We start from the raw sequence: 20,259 nt of genomic DNA on the forward strand, positions 1-20,259 counted from the left end.
TAATGCTTATCTTAAATCCTTTCAGGCATTAGGCACGAGCACTTGACATGTGATGGGTGAGTGTTTGCAGTTGAAATTGTTGCAAACAGCAAAGATTGCCTAGACAGGAATTTAAATACATCCGTACAAATCTCTGAAGTGCAGCAGCTGGAGGCAGGGAAGTGCAATCCTGCCGTGACCCTGCAGTTCCATAAGCAGTTCCTGTATCTCCCAGGGTGTGTGAGTAACAGTGCAGCACAAAGAGGCAGAACTAAGAATCTGCTTGAAGAGGCAGGTATATTCTGAAGGCCATTTACTACTGGTTGCAGTATATTAGTTAATGTGAAGCATAGCAGGAAAAAATACGGCCTGAGTTTTTAGGCAGCTCCGGGCCCTGCCTGTGTCAGCCCGGCCCAGGGGCGGGGCCCGGGAGAGGCGCTGCTGCCCTCAGGCTGAGGGCGGGCTCCGGGCGCTCGGCTCAGCCGGGACGCGCCTGAGGGGGCGGCTCAGCAGCCGGCCTGGAGAAGGCCGGACAGGACGATGAAGGGTTGGATTCCCCATACACAAGTGTGTGGGGAACATCTTCAAGCGTTAATTCAACAGCAGTTCAGATTAAATCCTTGAAATGCTGAAGGCAGCCCTTTCTGGAACGATTGTTTAGCCAGGTGTGAAGTGTCTGCCTCGGGGCAAAATGGCCGCCTAAAATTCCATGTGGCTCCTAAAAGTAAAGAGTTTCTTTTTAAATGCACTCAGAAGAAAGCTTCGTCCTCTAGACTGTCCAAAGAACGAGCTCAGTGAGGGGTAGGTAGGTACAGATCGTGGTTTGGTTACACAGCTTGCTAAGGAATGGTGGTAGGAAGGTGACTGTAATTGAGCAGTACCGATGAGCAGGGCTCAGTTGTCTCCCCTGTGCCCTCAGGGGAAGCCTGGGAGGGAGAATTGCTGAGCCTGGCAGACAGACTCCAGCTGTCCTGACTGCTCCAAGCCAGAGACTGCTCAGAGGCAATTTCTAATGTTCTTCAAAAAAAAAAAAAAAAAAAAAGGAAGCCTACTGAGCTGCCACCAAGAGACTGTGTCCCCTCCTGGCATTAAGATCTTTTCTGAAGTTACCTGTGGGGAAGACATGACCAGCTACTTCAAGGGACAGCAAAATCATGTTTGCGACACAATTTACAAATTACTCTATTTAGACCTTTAATTTGTGATATTAATGACTGCAAAACACTTAGAATGACATTTGTTAAAGGCACATTTCATTTAATGCATAGTGTACCATTCTAAAATATCCTAATTTCCTTACAAAGTGCTTGAGCAGCCACATACAGATAAAGTATAGCAAAATATATTTACAATCTAGGGTTTAAATCTTAATCTGCCTAAAAATATTTAAAAAACTACAGAGATAAAATTAGTGCTTTTTTCAGCTTAACTGGGTGAACATACCCTGCCCTCTAATTTTTTCTAATTTTTTTTTTTTTTAGTGATTTGCTTAGATTAAAAAAAGATTTCTGTACAAGATGTAGTTACAAAAAGGTATGTTTGAGGATACTTTCGTAAGTATTAAGCACCCTGTGAGATGCTTGTGTATATATATATTTGGGAACCAAAAAGGGCGAGCTGACTGTACCTCAAAAGTATTGGTTTCAGCTAGATACAGGAACATAATTTGTTTCTAGTCAATATAGAACCTGGAAACAAGGAATGCTGAGGAGTTGACTCACTCTTTCCAACGTGATTTGTAGCAGTGGCGACGGTGCCTGCCCCCTTCCTGTGGGGGATTGGTCTGATTTAGACCTAGTAATGATTTTTTTATTTTTTTATCCCTTAAGCCTCTCCCCTGCCTAACCCTGTAGGTCTGTCCAGCATCTTGATTTTAAACCACCACCTTAGCATTGCATACTCCAGTGGTTTGCGTTTCTTCTTTGAATTAATAAAATTACCAGTTTTAAATTCGAGTGTGATGCTCACTGCCTTAGCCCATGAACAGCAAACTCCTGGCCAGGATGAACCTGTGAGGTTACAGTGCTGAATAGTGCTAGAGGTAAGGACCAGGAGGAAAATTTATTTTCCAAGAGTCAATGTTTGCCCACAGAACAGCAGATGCCAAAAATAGGTCTTGGTTTACAAATACACACAGTGTCTGGTCTAAATTACTTTTCAACTTTTGAGGTACAGCTTTTAGTGTTAAGGGGTTTATAAAATATACACTGTTTTTATCAAAAATATTTATACATTCTATTACAACATATTGCTTTTTACCCTCAGTAACTGCCAATCCAGGGGCTGGAGCTCAGTGGCCTACATGGATACATTTTTTTGTTCACTTGGCCACTATGCAACATCGGTGAAGTGGTACAGTTAAATAACTTGCCTGGAGGTAAGAATACATTACAACTTCCAAATATACATGTTCACAGCATGTATACATTGAAAACGCTTACTTTTCCTAAGTGATATGATACTGTACAGCAGACAGAGGAGGATGGAGGGGTTAGATACGGACTGGGAACTTCTCTGCCCCCTCGGGCTGTGGGAAAGGCTCGAGGTGAGTGTGGAAGGGGCTGGGCCTGGGCCTTGCAGCTGCTCCACTCTGGGGTTTCACTGAGCAGCATCCTCCTTACATTCCTCATCCCAACCAGGGCCTTAAGCTGTGCTCAAGGAGCTTGAAGGCAAAACTGTTTGGCAAGTGACTTTGGTAAACTCTCCGGATTTTTCTGGGTTTTTCTTTGTAATGGAAGCACTTACACAGTTGTTATCTCAAAGGCAAGGTGTTTAACATTTTTCCTAATAAATACCATAGAAAATTTACAAAACAAGGCATATCTGTTCTCAATAGCATTATTTTAAGAACACAAGATGAAGGTGTACGTAAAAATGTGTAGTTTTAAAGACTGCACAATGTTTAGCTGAAATCATTTGCCTTCTCCGACTAGAACCAGGTTCTGTGTGAGTGTCACCAGTATCCCAACTTACTTCAGTGTGGCTGAGTGGAGATTACCTAGCTCAAAGTCTGCTTTTCCCACGTAAGGCAGATACTGTAAAAAGCGGCTTTATCTGCTGTGGAAGAGTGAGAGGAGCTGTACAGATCCACGTGCGCCCATGTGCGGGAAGTTCAACACAGCCTGGCTTCACCAACTCAGCTTAGGAACGCCATAGACCTGCTTTCCAGTGCTCAGATAAAAAACAATATACAAAGAGGCCACTCTTCAAAAGAGTGTTAAAACAGTACTTAAAAGGATCTTCATGTGATTTAAAAAAACCCAGAAGCTGCAGGTGGCACAGAAAGCAATTGAAGGGTCAGTATTCTTCAGAGAGAGGCATTCTTGTGAGCCAGTCAGCTGGGGCTTCACAGTGTGTGGAAGTTAACACCAATCAGCAATGTAATCAAAATCTCTGAACATTTCCTGCTCTTCTTCTGAAAGTATCCTTGGTTCCCGAGGTGGAGTGAGGATAGGTGCTTCAGAGGTAAATTCATCATCAAAATTACTGACATCTTCTCTTCCTCTAATGGTAGGGACGAAAGGAGGCTTGACTTTCTTGGCCAGTAAAGCATGCCAATCTATTTGCTGTAAAATAAATGAATTGATGTTTAGTTTCCCATCTCTACTCCTTTGGGTTCTTAGAAATAATATTAGTTTGTACTCACCCTGAAAAAGTGATGCTTTTTCACATCCTCAGCATCTTTCTCTCCAGCCCCAAGACGCCGCTCTGGATTTCTTCTTAGCAGCTGCCAAAACATGCAGAGTTTCAGTGGAGAAATTCAGGGGCAGGGAAAGGAAGGAGGAAGGATGAGTGTTACTGTGTAAGAGCCAACAGCAGGATAAGGTGGACAGTAAAGCCATACTGCCTGACCTGTGGGTAGTCCTTTCCCCTTGAAGGAATGGACAGAGAAAGCTTTTAGCAGTGCTCTTTCAGCCTGCCAGCACAGTTCCAGCAGCAGCTAAGGCAGCACCAGTGCCAGAGCAGACTCATCTGTCTCCCTGCAGAGCTGTGCTGCCATGTCGTGGTACTGGAGGTGATCTGGGGCAAGTCACAGAGTGCAAAATTCCTCTTTGCTGGTGAGGGCGCAGATTTACATAACCCAGTGGTTCTTGCTCAGCTCAGAGAAGAGATTGATTAACCCTGCTGTCTCAGTGCTCAGCTCCTTCACAGCAGTTGATTTACCAGGAGCAGGTTCAAGCTGCTTTATACATTCAGCCAATGGAAAGGGTTTCCTAGTTACCCCCAGAAGTTTGATGTTCCCCCTTGTGAACTGTACTGCTGTGAGCAGCCCCCTATTCCAGGCAGGGCCCAGCAGCAGGCTGGATTGATATTCAGATGCAGCCATCAAAAAATAATGTCTAGCATATTTTGAATGAAATTCTGTGATGGAAAGAGCATGCAGAGAGCTCCAACTGGTAAACTGCCAGTACAAAGTTCCTAGTACCTGTATTGTGGGTGCAGTGTAGCAGCACCCTGTGGCTTGTGGATATTGGCATGAATTTTCACAGCAAAAATACCTTCCCCAGGTACTGCCTTAAATCTGTATTCTGCTTGCTTTCTCTAGGCAAACACTCTCTCCCTGAGACTAAGCCCTTGTTTTAAGTTCCCCAATATTTATGCTATTACTTAGATAGTTTTGTCACAGTAGTTACTGTGCTACAGCACAGTGCTGAATTGAGTGCTAAACTGATACATAGCATCAGGCGTTTATGTGGAGAGGCTGATTCCAAAGGTTTTGGAACCACCTCCAATACTGCCTTTCTATCAATTGTGATAAGGTGCTAAGCTAGATTAAACTGCATTCCTTTGATAAGCAGACACATCTCACTAAGGAATAGCACTAACAACTACCATAACCAAAATCAGCTGTTCCTTGCCAAGAATGGGACTGCAGATGCCATGTGTACAGTGTTCCCTGCCCCAGCTGGAATGTAACCAAAAAGATTTAGAAGTCTTTGAATTAAAATGTTCATGTGACAATGCTAATCCACCAGATAGGTCAATGCAGCAGTGTTTGGCTAAGGAAAGAGAGCTGAACTATTCTAGTTAGGTAAAACTAGGAAACTGAGTCCAGAGAGAAAATGGAGCCTTAAGTGCTTTACACTTTAAAAAGAACAACTTGCTCCTAATAATGTGGAATGGCACAGACTATTTTCATTTAAGGTGACAGGCAGAGCATAAATGAAGCAAGTCTGAAATTTAATTGTCAAAAAAACCCACAAAGTGCAAGTTCCTAATCTATTTTGTTCCTCACAAAAGTAATTGTTGGAAACAGGACAAGAGGGAGATACTGTAATAATCAGTAAAATGTTCTTACCCGTCTCATTATTGAGATGGCTTCTGTAGACAGAAATCGTGGATATCTTACTTCATCATTTACAATGCTGTCAAACACCTCTTCCTCGTCATCCCCAGGGAAGGGAGACTATAATGAAAGTGAAATAAACCCCCACTATAAACAGGCTTAAAATCACTATTGAAAACAACATAAACTTAGCTGAATATTTGGAATTAGACACCCTGAAATGAAGTCTTCCTTCCCAGAGACAGATACATGGCTTTCCATAAGGAAGAGAGAAAAGGCAAGTTGGCATTATCCCATAATACCTACTTCAGGACTATGTTTTAAAAATGTGCTTTTAGAGGTAGAAACACCTAAAACTGGGATCTTCTTTGAACTTAGGGTGGGTGTACATGGAAATTATCTATCAGCTCTTCTTTGGGGTAGCTACCATTCACAAATAATGTGGGCAAGACAAATTTGTTTTAGTAAAATCTTCAGCATGTTGCAGCTCAAGTGTTTTCAAACTGTTCTGAAGTGGCCTGACAGATGTAGGTGATACTGTACAAGCTTTTTGTCCTTTTTTACCTGAAAGGAAGTGAAAGTAATTTGAATGACCATCTTTTTTTTTTTGAAAAAGAACAAAATTAAGAGTTTTTAGCACGTGCACTATCACTGTGCCACCTGGGAGATACTGTTACAGAATGGACCAGAAGGCAGAGCAGTATATGCAATGGCAAATAAACTTCTCAGCAGTAATTTATTTATACCAGCTCATTTACGTGGAAGGCTTTATATTTTAGTGTGTTTGGCATAATCTTTCATTGCTATCCAGTTTTATGTGTTAAAGTTCACTTTCATTCAAGCTAGAAGAGTTACGAAGTTTATTTTTTTCCCCAAAAGCATTTGAAAGCAGAAGACTGATATTGCTGTGCACATCTAGATTTGGTAACAGATGTGTCCTGGAAACCTAGCTCCCCCAAACTGTATGTACAGATGTACTGTACTCTTAGAGACAGCACCATTACTGAATTTGATTTAGGACATAATGATGTAATTGAAAATAGAGTAAAGCAAAAATCTGTTACAACTTGTTGGCTTCTACAATTGCTGATAATTCAAGCTCCAGACATGACTTGCCAACTTCTCCAGCGTTACAGCAGCCAGTATCAGGTGAGTGGCTGCTCAGTATTTCACACTTCTTTTTCTTGATGACTCACATTAAGATGCTGACTGTAAAGCTGGGTATGCCTATGCATGCTGTATAATGAATACTGATACTGTGGCAGGTAGGGCATATGAAATGTTAACAGGCTGGTATCTTGAGGTTTGTAACCTTTGAACATTGCTTTTTATGACTCCACTGTACCTCACTAGAACTTACCTCACCCACCAGCATCTCATAGATAAGAACACCAAGACCCCACCAGTCTACAGCTCTTGTATAGGAGGTTTCTGTCAGCACCTCTGGAGCCAGAAATTCCGGTGTGCCACAGAATGTGCTTGTTCTGTCTCCAAATCCCATTCCTGAAAGTTACAGATGATGAAAAGCAAGCAGTATTTTCTGCCATTCCACAACCTGTTCCTCCAAGCAGAACCAACTTCAACCAATACTGTAGATCCAAGGCCTGTGACCTGAAGGCTCAGGCCAATGAGATAAAACATTCCCTCCTTCTTCCTTCCCATGCCTTTGTTTCACATGTGCTTCCATTCAAATTTTTCTATCCCTCACTATATGCAATGAGCCAGATTAATGTTCCAGTTACACCTCTGTTACCCAGTTATCTTTGTTTGGAAAGATACAATCTTATGCTCCATTTCTACCAGTTAGCACAAGAAAATGCAGTACACACTAGTTTAGCCAAATGTGCCCCTCTGGATGCTTCTGCAGTGCAAATTACACATAGTAGATAAAACATGGAGTGTAGTGAGAGAACGTGGAGCAAAATAAGCCCTGTGGATTTGCCAGAGGGGCACAGTTTGGGATAGCAGCACCACCAGGCCTGACGGGACATGACAAGGGGAGCTGCTGCAGAAAACTTGGGAAAACCATTAATTGTAGCAGTCAGTAAAGGAAAGAACTTTCCTTCTCATTTTGTTTTGTCATTTACAGAACTTATTTGTAGCTACAGTCACAGGACTTGCCCTGGCACTCCTGTCTGAAGACATACTGAGTTTACCCAATTTCCTCTTAGGCTACCTTAAAGGAAAATATATGGAACACAGGCTAGAAAAACTGAAAAAGGATCTTTGCCCACACAATGGGTTTTTAGAAAAACACTGTAATAACTACCTCTATTTAGTATTTGCCAGTAGTGAGATGCTTGAAAGTAACTTTCTAGGCTTCCCTTTTGGGACAATCTCTCAATTTTAGCTGCAGTATATACTTTGCATATCATTTTCCTAAGAGTCACACACAGAATCACATTTCCATGTACTCAGAGTTGCAACTGTTTCTGAGCTAAAAAAAATAGACAGTCCATTTGTAAAAAAACAAGAACTCAGGATGGATTATAATGGCACTTGATTTTGTTGTGCAGGGTCAAGATGTTTAGAATGAGGAAACCACCTATGTTTTTCCTACTCGTAAAATGTAAATAAAGCCTGAGCATATCTGGCATCCAAAACTCTCAAGGAACAGTCAAGAGTAGGACAGACTATGGAATTCCCCTAGAAAAAAAATTTAAGGGCCATTACCTTCTTTGCAAAGACCAAAGTCAGCAATTTTCACAAAGCCTTCCGTGTCCAGCAATAAGTTATCCAACTTCAAATCTCTAAATGAACATTTGAGAACAAAATTGCATCATTGATGTGTTTCTTTAGTACTGTTCAGAACAGCTGAAATTCATCTGCTGGAAATGGCTGCTTACCTGTACACGATTTTGTGCTCATGTAAATACTGAAGTCCAAGAACCACACACGCAGCATAAAATCTGTTGAAAAAGTTAAAGTTAAAATTTCAATGGAATTTTGTCTTGCTTTTCAGAATGTGAAGTCCATTATTATTGATTTTTTATGAGCGATCCTTTGAAGATTACCAATTGTTTTTTTGGGTACAGATTAGTTTTACAAGGCCAGAGTTTTAAAGCCAGATGGCAAGAACACCTAAACTTGCAGCTTTCAAACTGTGGCGTGTTTGCTTGGGCTGGAGGATAAATTTTCTGTAGTGTTCACCGCTATAGCATTGAAGGTTTTCTAAATGAGCTTATTCTTTCCTTTTTTAGCTTTGTCTACCATTTTAACTCTTCATTCACATTTTTAATGTGATCCTAAAAAAAGTATTATAAAAACTAAATACTTGTATATAGATTTTCAGTGTAGAATTCAGTGTAGATTCAGGCACATTAAACCTGCATGTCGTCTTCTAACAACAAAATCAGTTAGAATCTCCAACCCTTAAGCAGCATTTACTGAAGTGGCATAATGTGGTGGCATGTGGTGATAAAGCCCTTAGTTCTGATCCACTGAGCAAAGCCTTCCCTTAATGCCACAGGAAGGGAGGGATACTCACACTGCTCTGGGCTCAGAGAAGACATCAGTGTGAATGTGCATCATCAGGTCCCCACCAGCAGCATATTCCATTACAAAGCACACGTGATCTTTGGTTTGGAAACAAGCAAAAAGGTTCACCAAGAAGGGATGTCTTACACTATTCACAGTTTCAAATATTCGCTTTTCACACATCAAGCTGCAAACAAAATCAGGAACAACATAAAGCTCAGTGCTGAACAACAGTTTTTCAATTCTCAGAAATTACTGGTATTTTATATGGTATGTTTTTTGCTCTGTTCCTCTGGATAAGATAAGAACATTTTTTTTTGTTCAAGAGAGATTTTAATATCAGGATTTCATGAATTATTATTTAGCTTTCCAATATGAAAAGAGAAAACTTAGCAGTCCATGAAAATTGTGCCAACAATTTTCCTTCCAAATACTTGGATTGCATTAACTATGCACTGCTATCATGTGACATTCATTTCAATCAATTTTTATTTTAATTATTTTCAAGACATAGAGGAAATCCAGTGACAGTATTACAGATATCTCTCTATAGTAATTCCTGGTTATTTCTCCTTAAACCAATTGTTTAAGTTGTAGGTTATTGTTAATACAGCTATCTTTCTTCCTACAAATGAACACAGTCACTCTTAAGCAACTGTAAAAACACCTTCTTGCACTAAAACCAAACAATTTTGTAATGGCTCTTTCACATCCAGGCAAATAAAAAAAACCAAAAAAAACAGAACTTGAGTTTTGGGTCAAAAAGATTGAAAAACACCCAACAGTGGAGTATACAAAGAGAAATATGATGGACAGAGCATGACAGTATGTTACAGGTTCAGAAATAGCAACACAGGTTCTGCCAGTAAAGCAAAGAGTCACTGTTCTCCCCTAATGTGATGGAAGTAATTAGAATAAATACTTGCAAGAGAACCTGAAAATCAAAAACAGGATCAGCTTTAAGTCAGAGCTGTAGTTCAGGCATAAGAAGGACACTAAAACAAACCAGGGGTTACTCTGCTCCCTGCTTGCCCCCGAACAAGAATACACATCCACAGCAGCCAGCTCCACAGGGAGATGACAACTGACTTTGCTCTTCCACTCAATTCAGCAGCTCCCTGGCAGAGCACACAGCTGGTTTATGGAATCCACATGTTTATACTGTACAAACTGACCTGTCCACTTCATCACGAGCCACAATATCTCCTTTCTTTAAGGCTTTAATAGCAAACATCTCATTTGTGTTTTTGTATTCTGCCAACAGCACCTAAAACAGAGGAGATAAATTTAAGAGCTATATCTACTTCTTGATAAAGCCCTGACACTTGAAACAGCCTTTTGACATTTACCTTTCCAAAATGTCCTCTGCCCAGTACAGCGCAGCATCTGAAATCCTTCAGACTGAACTGGAATCTTTGTTGTGATCTATGTAAATAAAAATTGGTCACAAAGTTTCTAGTTTGTTAGCTTTAAGAAATATTATTCAGATCAAAACAGGAAAACCACTGGTTTTTTACCTTCTATCTTCAGACTCTCTGGTGTTGGTGTATTTCATGTCTGAATCTGGAACATCAGACTGACAGATTATTTCAGGCTGGTGTTTTGGAACAATACTATTTCTGCCATTTTCAAAATCAAAAGTTGCTACTTCATCCTGTGAAGAAAAAGAAACCTGAAAATTTAAAACTGATTGTGAAGGCAAATGAAAGCAGAAATTTTACTAAAAGCACATGAAATTCTTAATACACCCATTGTCTAGGATAAAATGACAAATTTCCAGATGATTCAGCTAAGTAAGATTTTAGCAGACTGATGAAATCTACTGCTCCAGTAATTTTCCTCTGTCTTAATAAAACCATTTTATCCTGAATACTCTAATAGTTTTGGAGCTCTGGCTTTTTTCTGTGTTGGAATTAATTACATGGAGTGTTAAACACACCAACCACAGAAACAGTTTGCCATCAAGAGCAATTGGAGCATTCTACTGACACAATTCTGTGTGTGGAAGTTAAGGGAGCACGTGCTGATTTATAAAGGCAGAAATCCATCATAAAGATGCCAATACTACAACCATGTTAAACTGTATAACCCAAGATTCCTAAAAGTTACTTGCCTGAGAAGGCACATCAGGAGCCTTTATCTCAGAGGAAGATTCACAAATTTCCGCAAGGGAAGATGCACGGGGTGGAGCAGGTGGAGGCTCAGGCTCAAGTTCAAAGTCCAATTTGGCTACGGGAGAGTCACTGGCAAGAAAACAAATAACTCCTCAGTGTATAGCAAAGACTATTTTAACACTTGTAGATTTCTCCTAAACTAAACATTGTGTGTCTGGATCTAGCTACAGAATAGTTCTCCACAACTAAAAGAAGGAAAGGTGTGCAGCCTTTCAGGATAAGCAGACTGTGCACACATTCTGTACATGGGCAGAAGCCTCTCAGTGCTCCCTCCTGCACTCAGGGGCACGGCAGAGCTGCAGGGGTGACCTACCCGGCTGGCAGGGCCAGTTCAGCGAGCTGGGCATCCACCACTTGGCCCGTGGCAGGCACTGCTGCTTGGGGGCTGAAGGTGCCAGAGTGATTCACTGTAGGAATAGCTCTTCTCACCAGCCTTCCCCAAGTGGCAATATTAATATTCATCTGAGGAGCTCGGAGAAATGTTTTGCCTATAGATATTATGAAAAAAGAAAACAGAATGCAAGTAATTTTCTTACTCATTACCAAAACCAATAATTAAAAAATCCCATATTAATTAATTTATAGTTTATGAAAAACAAACAAAATTTATAATTTTCCTTTGCAATTTCTAATTAACCACAATTAAATGCTAATGCATAATAAGGAATTCTTATACAAAAGATTTCTAAATGCAATGCCAAATCCTTCATTATCAACAGTATAATTTGCAGGCAAACATTAGACCTCTGTATAAAAATTTTTACAGATCTATACAAGTTTTAAGCTTTACATGTTTATATGAAAGAATCACCTTGCTGTTTCGAAAAAATTTTCTTCTGCCTCTGGAGTTTTGGTCTTCTTTCAATAACCGGATTAAAAAACGTAACCTGCAGTTCAAATAATGTGTGTTATAGTTCAAGTTTCAGAACAAAATGCATTCTTAAAAGTTCAAGGAAAACTTGTTAAACTATTCTGCCATGTAATACTTTCAAGTATGTTCAAGTGCTTCAAAGAAACATTCTTACCTCTGCAAACAGAGTGCCCTGGGGTTCGAGATAGAGACACATGCCGTGCCGTTGGTTATCCAGGAAATCTTCCAACCTCAGAAACTTTACTGCACACAAAGATCTCCAGTCACGCCAATAAACTGAGATTTCTAATTCACGTGACTATGACAGGAAACACAGACACAGGAAATCACTTATTAGTAATTGTTCTGCAAGAGTTACCACAGTACAATTGTAAGATCAAGGAACTCAAGGATCAAGATGCAGAGCTGTTATTTTAAAAGGCTGTCAGGGCTAACCAGTCAGACTGAAGCTCTGATGATCACAGCATTTCACTTCAGTTCACATGAGATCTCCAGTGTACAAACAAAAGCACAGATGTAAAATTTTCCCTGAGAGTAGAAGCAGAGAGCCACAGTAACCAGACTTTTTGGGTCAGTCTAACAACACTGCTTGTTCAAGATGTTTTAGCTCAAGCTCTGACAACAAAGCTGACCTTATGCTTAGAAACCTCAATTTCGGTAGTTTCCATATTTTTTACAAGTACCAACTTCATCTGATGCCTGCAAACATTTTCGTACCTGGATATCCATGATGATGCAAAACTTTATAGACTATCTCTAGAAATGCATACACCTTTTGTAATATGGTTGTAAAGAGGGGCCAAAAACTTTAAACTACCAGGAACTACTGCTCTATCTAGCTGATGTGATTTATGTATTCTTAGAGTGTCTTATATGTGTGTTACAAAACCTGTCCCAAAAGTGAAGAATCCTGCAATACATGTGAATCCTGCAATGTAACAGCACCATCACATGTTACTACTTCAGTTCCATCATGATACATCATTTTACTGTCTACCATAGCTATGATATGTTTTAAAAGAAGTAAAAGTCAAGAAGCACCAGATTAAAGAATAACGGGGCTTGGATTGTGCATTTCAAGCACAGAAGGATTCACAGAATATTCTGAGTTGGAAGGGACTTGCATGGATCATCAAGTCCAGCTTTTAAGTGAATGACCCACATGGGGATTGAAACCACATCTTGGTGTCACTGGCACCAAGCTCTGATCTTCTGAGCCAGTCTCAGATACGTGGCCAGCAACAGCAGAAGCAAAGTCCTTTTCTGGCACCAAAACCTGAGTTCTTAAATAGAGCCCACAACACATATGAGGCTGGCAGGAGCAGCTACTATGCTGAGTAGTTCAAGTCTTAATCTGAAAAAAATTGAGGCTTCAGAGCTCCACAGCTGCTTGGTTTTTTTGTTTTTTTTCTGCACTACTCCTGACTGTAACCTGAATTTCTCTACTTGCAAGTCTAAAATTGCTTCCTTCCTAGATGGAGGGAATCTGGACTGGGGCTTGGCAGGGAGAAAGCAAAAAAACCAGGAAAGTGGCTGTTATTTTTTCTCATGTGAGAAGCATGTATTGGAGTAAACATGCACTGGAGATAATTTAAGCTCCTAAAATATAAACCTTTATAAAAAAATAAACCTTATACCTTAAAATACTAGGACTATCAGGTATCTAAAAAAATACTTGGCTAAATCTATATAACATAAATTCTACTTCAAAAATAGCAACTCAGTACTTGTGCCCTCTAAGTAACATTTAAAATTATAAGAACGAACAAGTAATGAATTTATTATTCCTGAAGAACTGACCAGCTTTACATGAGAACACTTCTATAAAAACACTAAAAATTCTATGCTGTAGTTTTACCAAAACATCCAAACTGATCTGATATCACACTTTACTGATAAATAATTAAAAGCTGATTATCCAAATAAAAAAGTAAGCACCATCTCTCCCATCTCCCATCTTTGAAAACCCACTAAGGGTTAGATCTTGACAAAAATATTACATCAGTTTGTAAGTCAGAAAAGTTAAGATTTCTAGAATGCTGGCCCAGCACAACAGCTTAAGCCCAGAGAGCTCTTTCTAGTAAAGATGGGAATGCTGCACTTACAGAATTTGAATAAAATGACAGCAACAGGGGAAAAAGGCAACATGAAATTAATACAAGAATCAAGTACAGCTGTTGAGGAAATCAGGCCACATTTTTACCCTGTCTAGTTCCAGTGTAAATTTCTGATCCCATGACTGATTGGAAATCGGTTTCCAGCTAGTTTGACCAACCACGGTGTTATCCAGCTTCAGTACAGCACAGACTTCATCTGTAAGTAAAGTACACAAACTCAGCTTAAAACTTTAAGAGGATTTTCCACAAACAAAAAAAAATCTTCAGTAAATTTCCCTTAGAAATGTAATCTCATATTTAATTGGTTCTTATGGGCATAATAGTGTGGTTGTGCTTTTGTTAACAGCTTAACAAGTAAAGAAATATTTAAAGTTTAAAGCTTTGAATCAATTTAATATTTTAAATTACAGAACATATCATGCCCATGAAAATTTAAATAAAAGACAATGCATAAAAATAAGAGAAGTAAGGGTATACTGAACTGGACAAGTCATCAGTTTTCAGAAGGTTTCTGCCACTCCCACTTTTACTTTTACTGGGTCTGCTTATGAAAGATGATCTGGCTTCATTTGGACTCCAACCAGGTAATGTAACTGGTGTGGCTCTTGATCGACCAGGGACATTTTCCAATATATCTTGGCAGCCCATGAGCCTCACTTCCAGGGTACCTAGAAGAAGATGGACAATGATTGATGAAAGTTTTCTGCTCTTAAGTAAGCCAAGTGAATGACTAATGACTGATTGATGGCAATAGCTCACATTCTGACTCCCACAGGGCATAACAGAAAGATCAGATGAAATCAAAAGACAAATCCAGGACACACATATATATTGAAAATAAAAGCATTAAAAGTCAACTATGTGGGACTCAGCCTTCTAGAAAAGAGCAACAGTTCACCAAGATAACACAAAATAAGTTTTTGTTGTGTTCCAGAAGTCTTTTTGTTTTCTTCATTTGGGAACCTAACTGAGTTGGGTTCAAATTGTAAACAACGTCATTTTTTAAGACTGACAAATTTCAAGTTTCTTATTAAAGCAATGAATCTTGCAGATGGAGCAATAACAATTTTTAATGAATTTTATATAACTACTTAATACTGGGTAAATTAACGAACTATTGAGACTACAGATTTGTGTAAGAAATCACACACCAGAAATCACATCTCCTGGTGCATTGCTAAAGTCAAATTTGTATCAGTATGTAATTAAAAATCATTCAATTGTTCCAACTTGACTGAATTTGGATTTATAAAAGCTGAGACAAGAAGCTACTCTTCAACAAGCTATTCTTCCAAATCTTTTGCATCTTTAACCAAATGAGGTATAAGGCTGCTGTTCAAATTGAAGAGTTTCCTCCAGCAGCACAAAAACATCTGAATACCACAGATGGTTACAAGAATGGTAGGCTTCATCCTGTACAAGATAACATCTATGAAACTGTGACAGCACTGACTGACAAAATCAACTACTAGAAGTGGTGAAAATAGCCAGTTCATAATAGTGTCAGTTAGAAATGCAGCTCTGAAAGGCAGTCTTCTTTTGACAGCAAATGTACTTAACCATGACACTTAAAAAGTACTCTTTTGTAACAGAAACTTAAGTCAGACTTAACCTAAAAATGATCTGGCAACATCATAGCCCACAGAACAGACAGCAAGAAACCAGTCTAAGAAGAAATCCCAACCTGTAGGAAGCTAACAGCCGTAAGTGACAGCTAAGCATTAGGCTATGAAGACAAAGAGATGCTATTGGCTTCCGAAACAGGTTAAAAGGTAAAAGAATACTCCATTCCCAAACTCTGTTTAGAAAAAAAAAAGATATTAATAAGCAGAAAAGCTATACTCTTGTATAAGGAATGGATGCAAATCAGAAAGTCATGTTGATGCACTTAAAGATGTATGACAGTAGCATTGCTCTATTTCTCACAAAGCATTAGAGGCAAAACACAGAGACACTGTTCATTTAAATCCTGCTCAATACAAAAGCTCTTTGTGTAGGCAATATGAAAGTGAAACTATTAAGAACTTCACAAGCGTGTAGCTTTGTCAATTTCTATTAAAAAAATTTCATATGTATCACTAAATCACGTTTAAAGAGAAATTATAGTCACTGTAAAGTATCTGGCTCTTCATTAGGTGTTACAGGAAACAGAAAAAAAAAGCAAGTTGTTTTAAACCCAAGGCATTATACTTCCTGCCTACAGTCACTGATCATTTGAGTTTTCATTTGATGAAAAAAATTTTTATTACCACACAACTTTACAAGGACTCTCAGCTGAGAGACTCTCAGCAAGTTTCTCTTGCTTCACAATGCAAGAGAAATAGACTTGCTCCATTTATTGTTATTATTATTATTATTATTATTATTATTATTATTATTGCTTAGCAGAAAAGTTCCTCTTTTTGTTTCAAATATAACCCCACAGTACTTCAGAATTAAATTCTGTCTCATTTCTACATGTATATCCTGAGTAACATTTTAATTCCAGGTTTGTTTTTTTTTTCTTATAAACTTACTCTGTTAATAATAGGCTTAATAGTTACATGCCAAATGTGTTAGGAAACAAAACATGAAGTCAAACCTATCTGTCCTAGGAATTCTAGACCACTGGCTAAAAAACTTTAGAACAGCAACATACCCCCAAGTAGTCAGAAGCATGTTTTTCTTTAAGAATGCTGTGCGGCAAATGTTCAATACTTTTGTTAAAGTATCGTTCTCTGTTGAAACCTTACTTTCAATGAAGGACAATTCCAGGTGAACCCAAAGTATGAGATTGTTCCTAATTCACATTTATATATAAATGTGGTTCTTCACAGTAGGCCAAGTCTCTTTAAAAAAATCACTCCAATCTTATTTGCAAGGAAAAGAGTTGGCACCAACAAACAAGAGTCTCCCATGGTTTCATCTATGTTTGTTAGGACCTCCTTCTTTGGATTACAAATATAATGCATGATTTGGTAGTATAAATCTCACCTTCCAGAAAACCATTGAGGTCCAGTGGGTAAAATAGGAACTGGGAGAAAAGCTGGGTGCCTATCTCCAGCTCTGTCACCTACTTCTTGTATGATCAGGGCAAGTCACTGAACCCTTCTGCAACCTAGCTTCCCTATCTGTAAAATGGGTATAATGATACTTATACACATTGATGATAAGTACATGATAATCTCAAGATTAAAGACATTTGGTAAATGCTAGAAATATCATTCCATAGGGAGCTATTTAATGCCAGAGCATCACATTTTCAATAACATTATAAAAGGTAAACAAATAAATCAAAGAAACTTATCTGCATTTTTTGCAGTGTATAGACACTGGGAAATTCTAAATGCCTTTGTCTAGGAAAAGAACAACAATTACATATGTCCAGTAAGAAATATAATTGGCATTAAAGGCTTATTTTAAGTCAATAATTAAGATCAAAAAAGGAAAACCAAAAAAGCTCTTTAAATCATACCTGTTAAAGCTGCTGGTTTGGACAGTGTACTGTACTGGTTTTGAGTAGATATTACACTCTGACGAGGACTTAATGTGGGTGAAGACACTAATGAAAGCTCTCCTATAATAATACTGCTTTTGGGATGGTTTTTAGGAAGTTCATTCAATCTCTGTTCCAGTGAATACTTCAAGAGGTCCAGCTTCTGGCTTGATTCATTAAATCTTGCTTGCGCCTTTTTAAAACAAAAAGAATTTGAAATAGTTCAATTTTTTTTTCCCCTTAAAGAATCTTTAAAACAAAGTATCAGAAATTGTAATGACAAATTACTTCTGAAAGTGCCTTTCTGTCGGTAACTTTCCCAGATCCAAGTAATTTCATCACATTTTTTGCACCTTCCGCTACAGCGTACTCTATCGTAAAATGATGCCGTAATTCTTCCATTCGGAGTTCAAGAGGGCTTATCACAGGTTTTGCTGCAAAGAGATATAAACAAACAACCTTCATTGAAGATAACAACCAGGTTTAATTTCTTTAGTATCAACCCCTCCTCCATATAAACAGAGGGGAGAAGAAAAAGGAAAAAAACAGGAGAGGTGCATATTTGGTAGTCCAAAGAGAAACTTGAAGTATGTAATAAAAGTAAAAACTGATATTTTAAGCATCTACATTTGAATGAAGAAATAATTGATCAGGGCCTCTATTCAATAAACAGCTCCTACTTCCTGAAGAGCTATAATTGCTTGAAGATGTTAAAAAAAGAAAATGTCTTGAGGGGAGTTAAGGGACAAAACTGAAATATCCCCAATATTCAACTGGCAAGGAAGTTTTGGGACTTCAACACTTCTGAACTACACCATGAGCATTTATCTTTTATACTGCTCTGCAGCCAAGTAGATCCCTGATCAGTTTCTGATAATCTCCCTGGCTCACTGGAAATCCCATGGAATCTGGCTTCTGCCAGCACAGAGAAATGTGAGAGATTCCATACACTGCCTTTGCCAAATGGCCTGGGTCAACCATTCTAATGTCCAACATCTCAGGGTGCTTAGATATCCTAACCAGAACACTTCTTGAATATATTCCTTTTTGCTTAAAGCACTAAGAGTAGTAGGAACACAAAAAGGCATTTGAAAGCCCTTTCTAGCATTAATTTCTTTTCCTTTTAAACAAATTATATACATAATCCATGTGCTAAAATGGGTGTTAAAAAGTAGTGTGGAAAAACAAACACAGAAACCAAACACCTGACACACCACAAAACAAAATATGAACATACATTTTTCATTACCTAGGATACATACAGGCCCTGACTACAAGCATTGTCACACAATGTCAATATTCAGAAATGCACACAAATAAAGTTCAAGACTTAGAGATATACCCATATGCCTGTAAGTTTCTAGTACACTCATGCTATTAGAGCTCAAGAGTAATTTTTTTTTTAATTATTTGAAGATTTTCAATGAAATGAAAGTTTAAAAATACTTCTGAAATGCAGCATGAGTATTTCAAGCCAGGTCATTTAAATAACACTTTTTTTTGGTTGCTTTAAAGGTAATTGTTTAGCACTCAATCTAGCCTAAATACCTATAAAACCAGGAAAAATTCTCCTCCATCTGTCCTACCACTAGAAATAATAAGGTCAGTCTATTAAAGTATGTACGACAAGCAGGCTTTGTACTGGCATCAGATTTTTTTTAGCATCACAATATAAAGATTATATGCTATTAAAAAATCACTAATTATTAAGACAAAAGAAAGCATGCATGAAATGAGAAGGCAGACCAGAAAGCAAAAATGGACAGCGTAATGTATGGAAAAGATGATAAAGAGAGATGGTATTTCTCTTCATTACAATGAAGGGATTTTCCTTCACATTCCTTCAGATGTTTTTGGCACTCCAAGACACACAAAGTTTTCCCTAGCCTCTGATTATTTTTGGTTCATGCAAGCTGTATCAAATGTTCCTAACAGAAATTTATGGCAAGTCTGTGTGCATATGGGTATATATCTATATGACATTCTGACATTAAGGATTCATATTTCCTTTCTACACCATCACCATTATCAAAAGCCAATTCATTGGTCTGGACTGCCTGAAGAATCTGCATCCTTATAACTTCTATTTTTGTCTTGCTGTCCTGAAGCATCTGCTGAGCTGTGGCAAGAAGTTTTCGATCCTGTTGAAACAAAGAGACAAACTGAAATCAGAAACATCTTCATGGAACATGACACACTGGAAGTTTCAAACCACACATACTTAGGAACAGGAACTAAATCTATGCATTTCATTTAGTATAGCATTAGGCAAAGTAACCACATAAAGATATTAGTGAAAATTAAGTTAAGACAGAGGCATTGGTTGATTAAAGACTGTAAGCCACTCTCAGGGAAACTGTGTTTCAAGGTCAGTGAAGGAGGCATGATCTAGAAACATTACATATGTAGATTAATATTTTGTAATCTGATACTAAAGAAAGGAGAAGATATTAAGTGCAAAATACCTCCAAAACTATGTAGATTGTCTCCAATTTACCTTAAGTATGGTAAAAACTCTTGTAATAGGCAAATTTGCTGGACTAAACCCATATAAAAGTAATTGCACTACTTAACCTGAGTTGATTTTCAATACTGAAATTAGAAATATGATGTTGCTTACAAAGCTCATTAAGCTTGCAGAACATTTTTCTGAACAAATGAAAGCTAAAAATTTTTTGCATTAATAAATATGTAATAAACAAGGCCTACTTCATTAGCAATTTCATCAGCAATCCAAGTACAGTACAGTACTTTTTTTATCTAAATAAACTAAGATAACCAAGCTTCATTTTCAAAAGCAGTATCATAGGAAGCTGTTTAGAAGAGAACATTCCTAAAGATGAAGTTTCATAAATTTCCATGGCTCCATGTGGCTCTGT

The 20,259-nt window shown here is 38.3% G+C and overlaps 1 protein-coding gene across 1 annotated transcript in view; it reads right to left on the reverse strand.

Annotated features, from left to right (window-relative positions):
- Positions 1–1,148: 1,148 nt before the first annotated feature.
- Positions 1,149–20,259, reverse strand: part of PKN2 (protein kinase N2) — a 54,761-nt gene continuing 35,650 nt past the window's right edge. Inside the window, exons 4-22 of the mRNA XM_064720147.1 lie at positions 19,404–19,521; positions 17,669–17,814; positions 17,360–17,573; positions 14,388–14,573; positions 13,992–14,101; positions 11,943–12,086; positions 11,729–11,804; positions 11,231–11,405; positions 10,857–10,986; positions 10,261–10,397; positions 10,093–10,168; positions 9,919–10,010; positions 8,754–8,930; positions 8,113–8,175; positions 7,940–8,016; positions 6,627–6,769; positions 5,279–5,386; positions 3,626–3,706; positions 1,149–3,545 (exon numbers count right to left, since the gene is read on the reverse strand). Of these exons, the coding sequence (XP_064576217.1) occupies positions 3,342–3,545; positions 3,626–3,706; positions 5,279–5,386; positions 6,627–6,769; positions 7,940–8,016; positions 8,113–8,175; positions 8,754–8,930; positions 9,919–10,010; positions 10,093–10,168; positions 10,261–10,397; positions 10,857–10,986; positions 11,231–11,405; positions 11,729–11,804; positions 11,943–12,086; positions 13,992–14,101; positions 14,388–14,573; positions 17,360–17,573; positions 17,669–17,814; positions 19,404–19,521 (2,457 nt within the window). The 3' untranslated portion in view covers positions 1,149–3,341. The remainder of the gene's footprint in view (positions 3,546–3,625; positions 3,707–5,278; positions 5,387–6,626; positions 6,770–7,939; positions 8,017–8,112; positions 8,176–8,753; positions 8,931–9,918; positions 10,011–10,092; positions 10,169–10,260; positions 10,398–10,856; positions 10,987–11,230; positions 11,406–11,728; positions 11,805–11,942; positions 12,087–13,991; positions 14,102–14,387; positions 14,574–17,359; positions 17,574–17,668; positions 17,815–19,403; positions 19,522–20,259) is intronic.

Source organism: Zonotrichia leucophrys, chromosome 8 (assembly GCF_028769735.1).
Source record: "Zonotrichia leucophrys gambelii isolate GWCS_2022_RI chromosome 8, RI_Zleu_2.0, whole genome shotgun sequence".
Taxonomy (NCBI): domain Eukaryota; kingdom Metazoa; phylum Chordata; class Aves; order Passeriformes; family Passerellidae; genus Zonotrichia; species Zonotrichia leucophrys.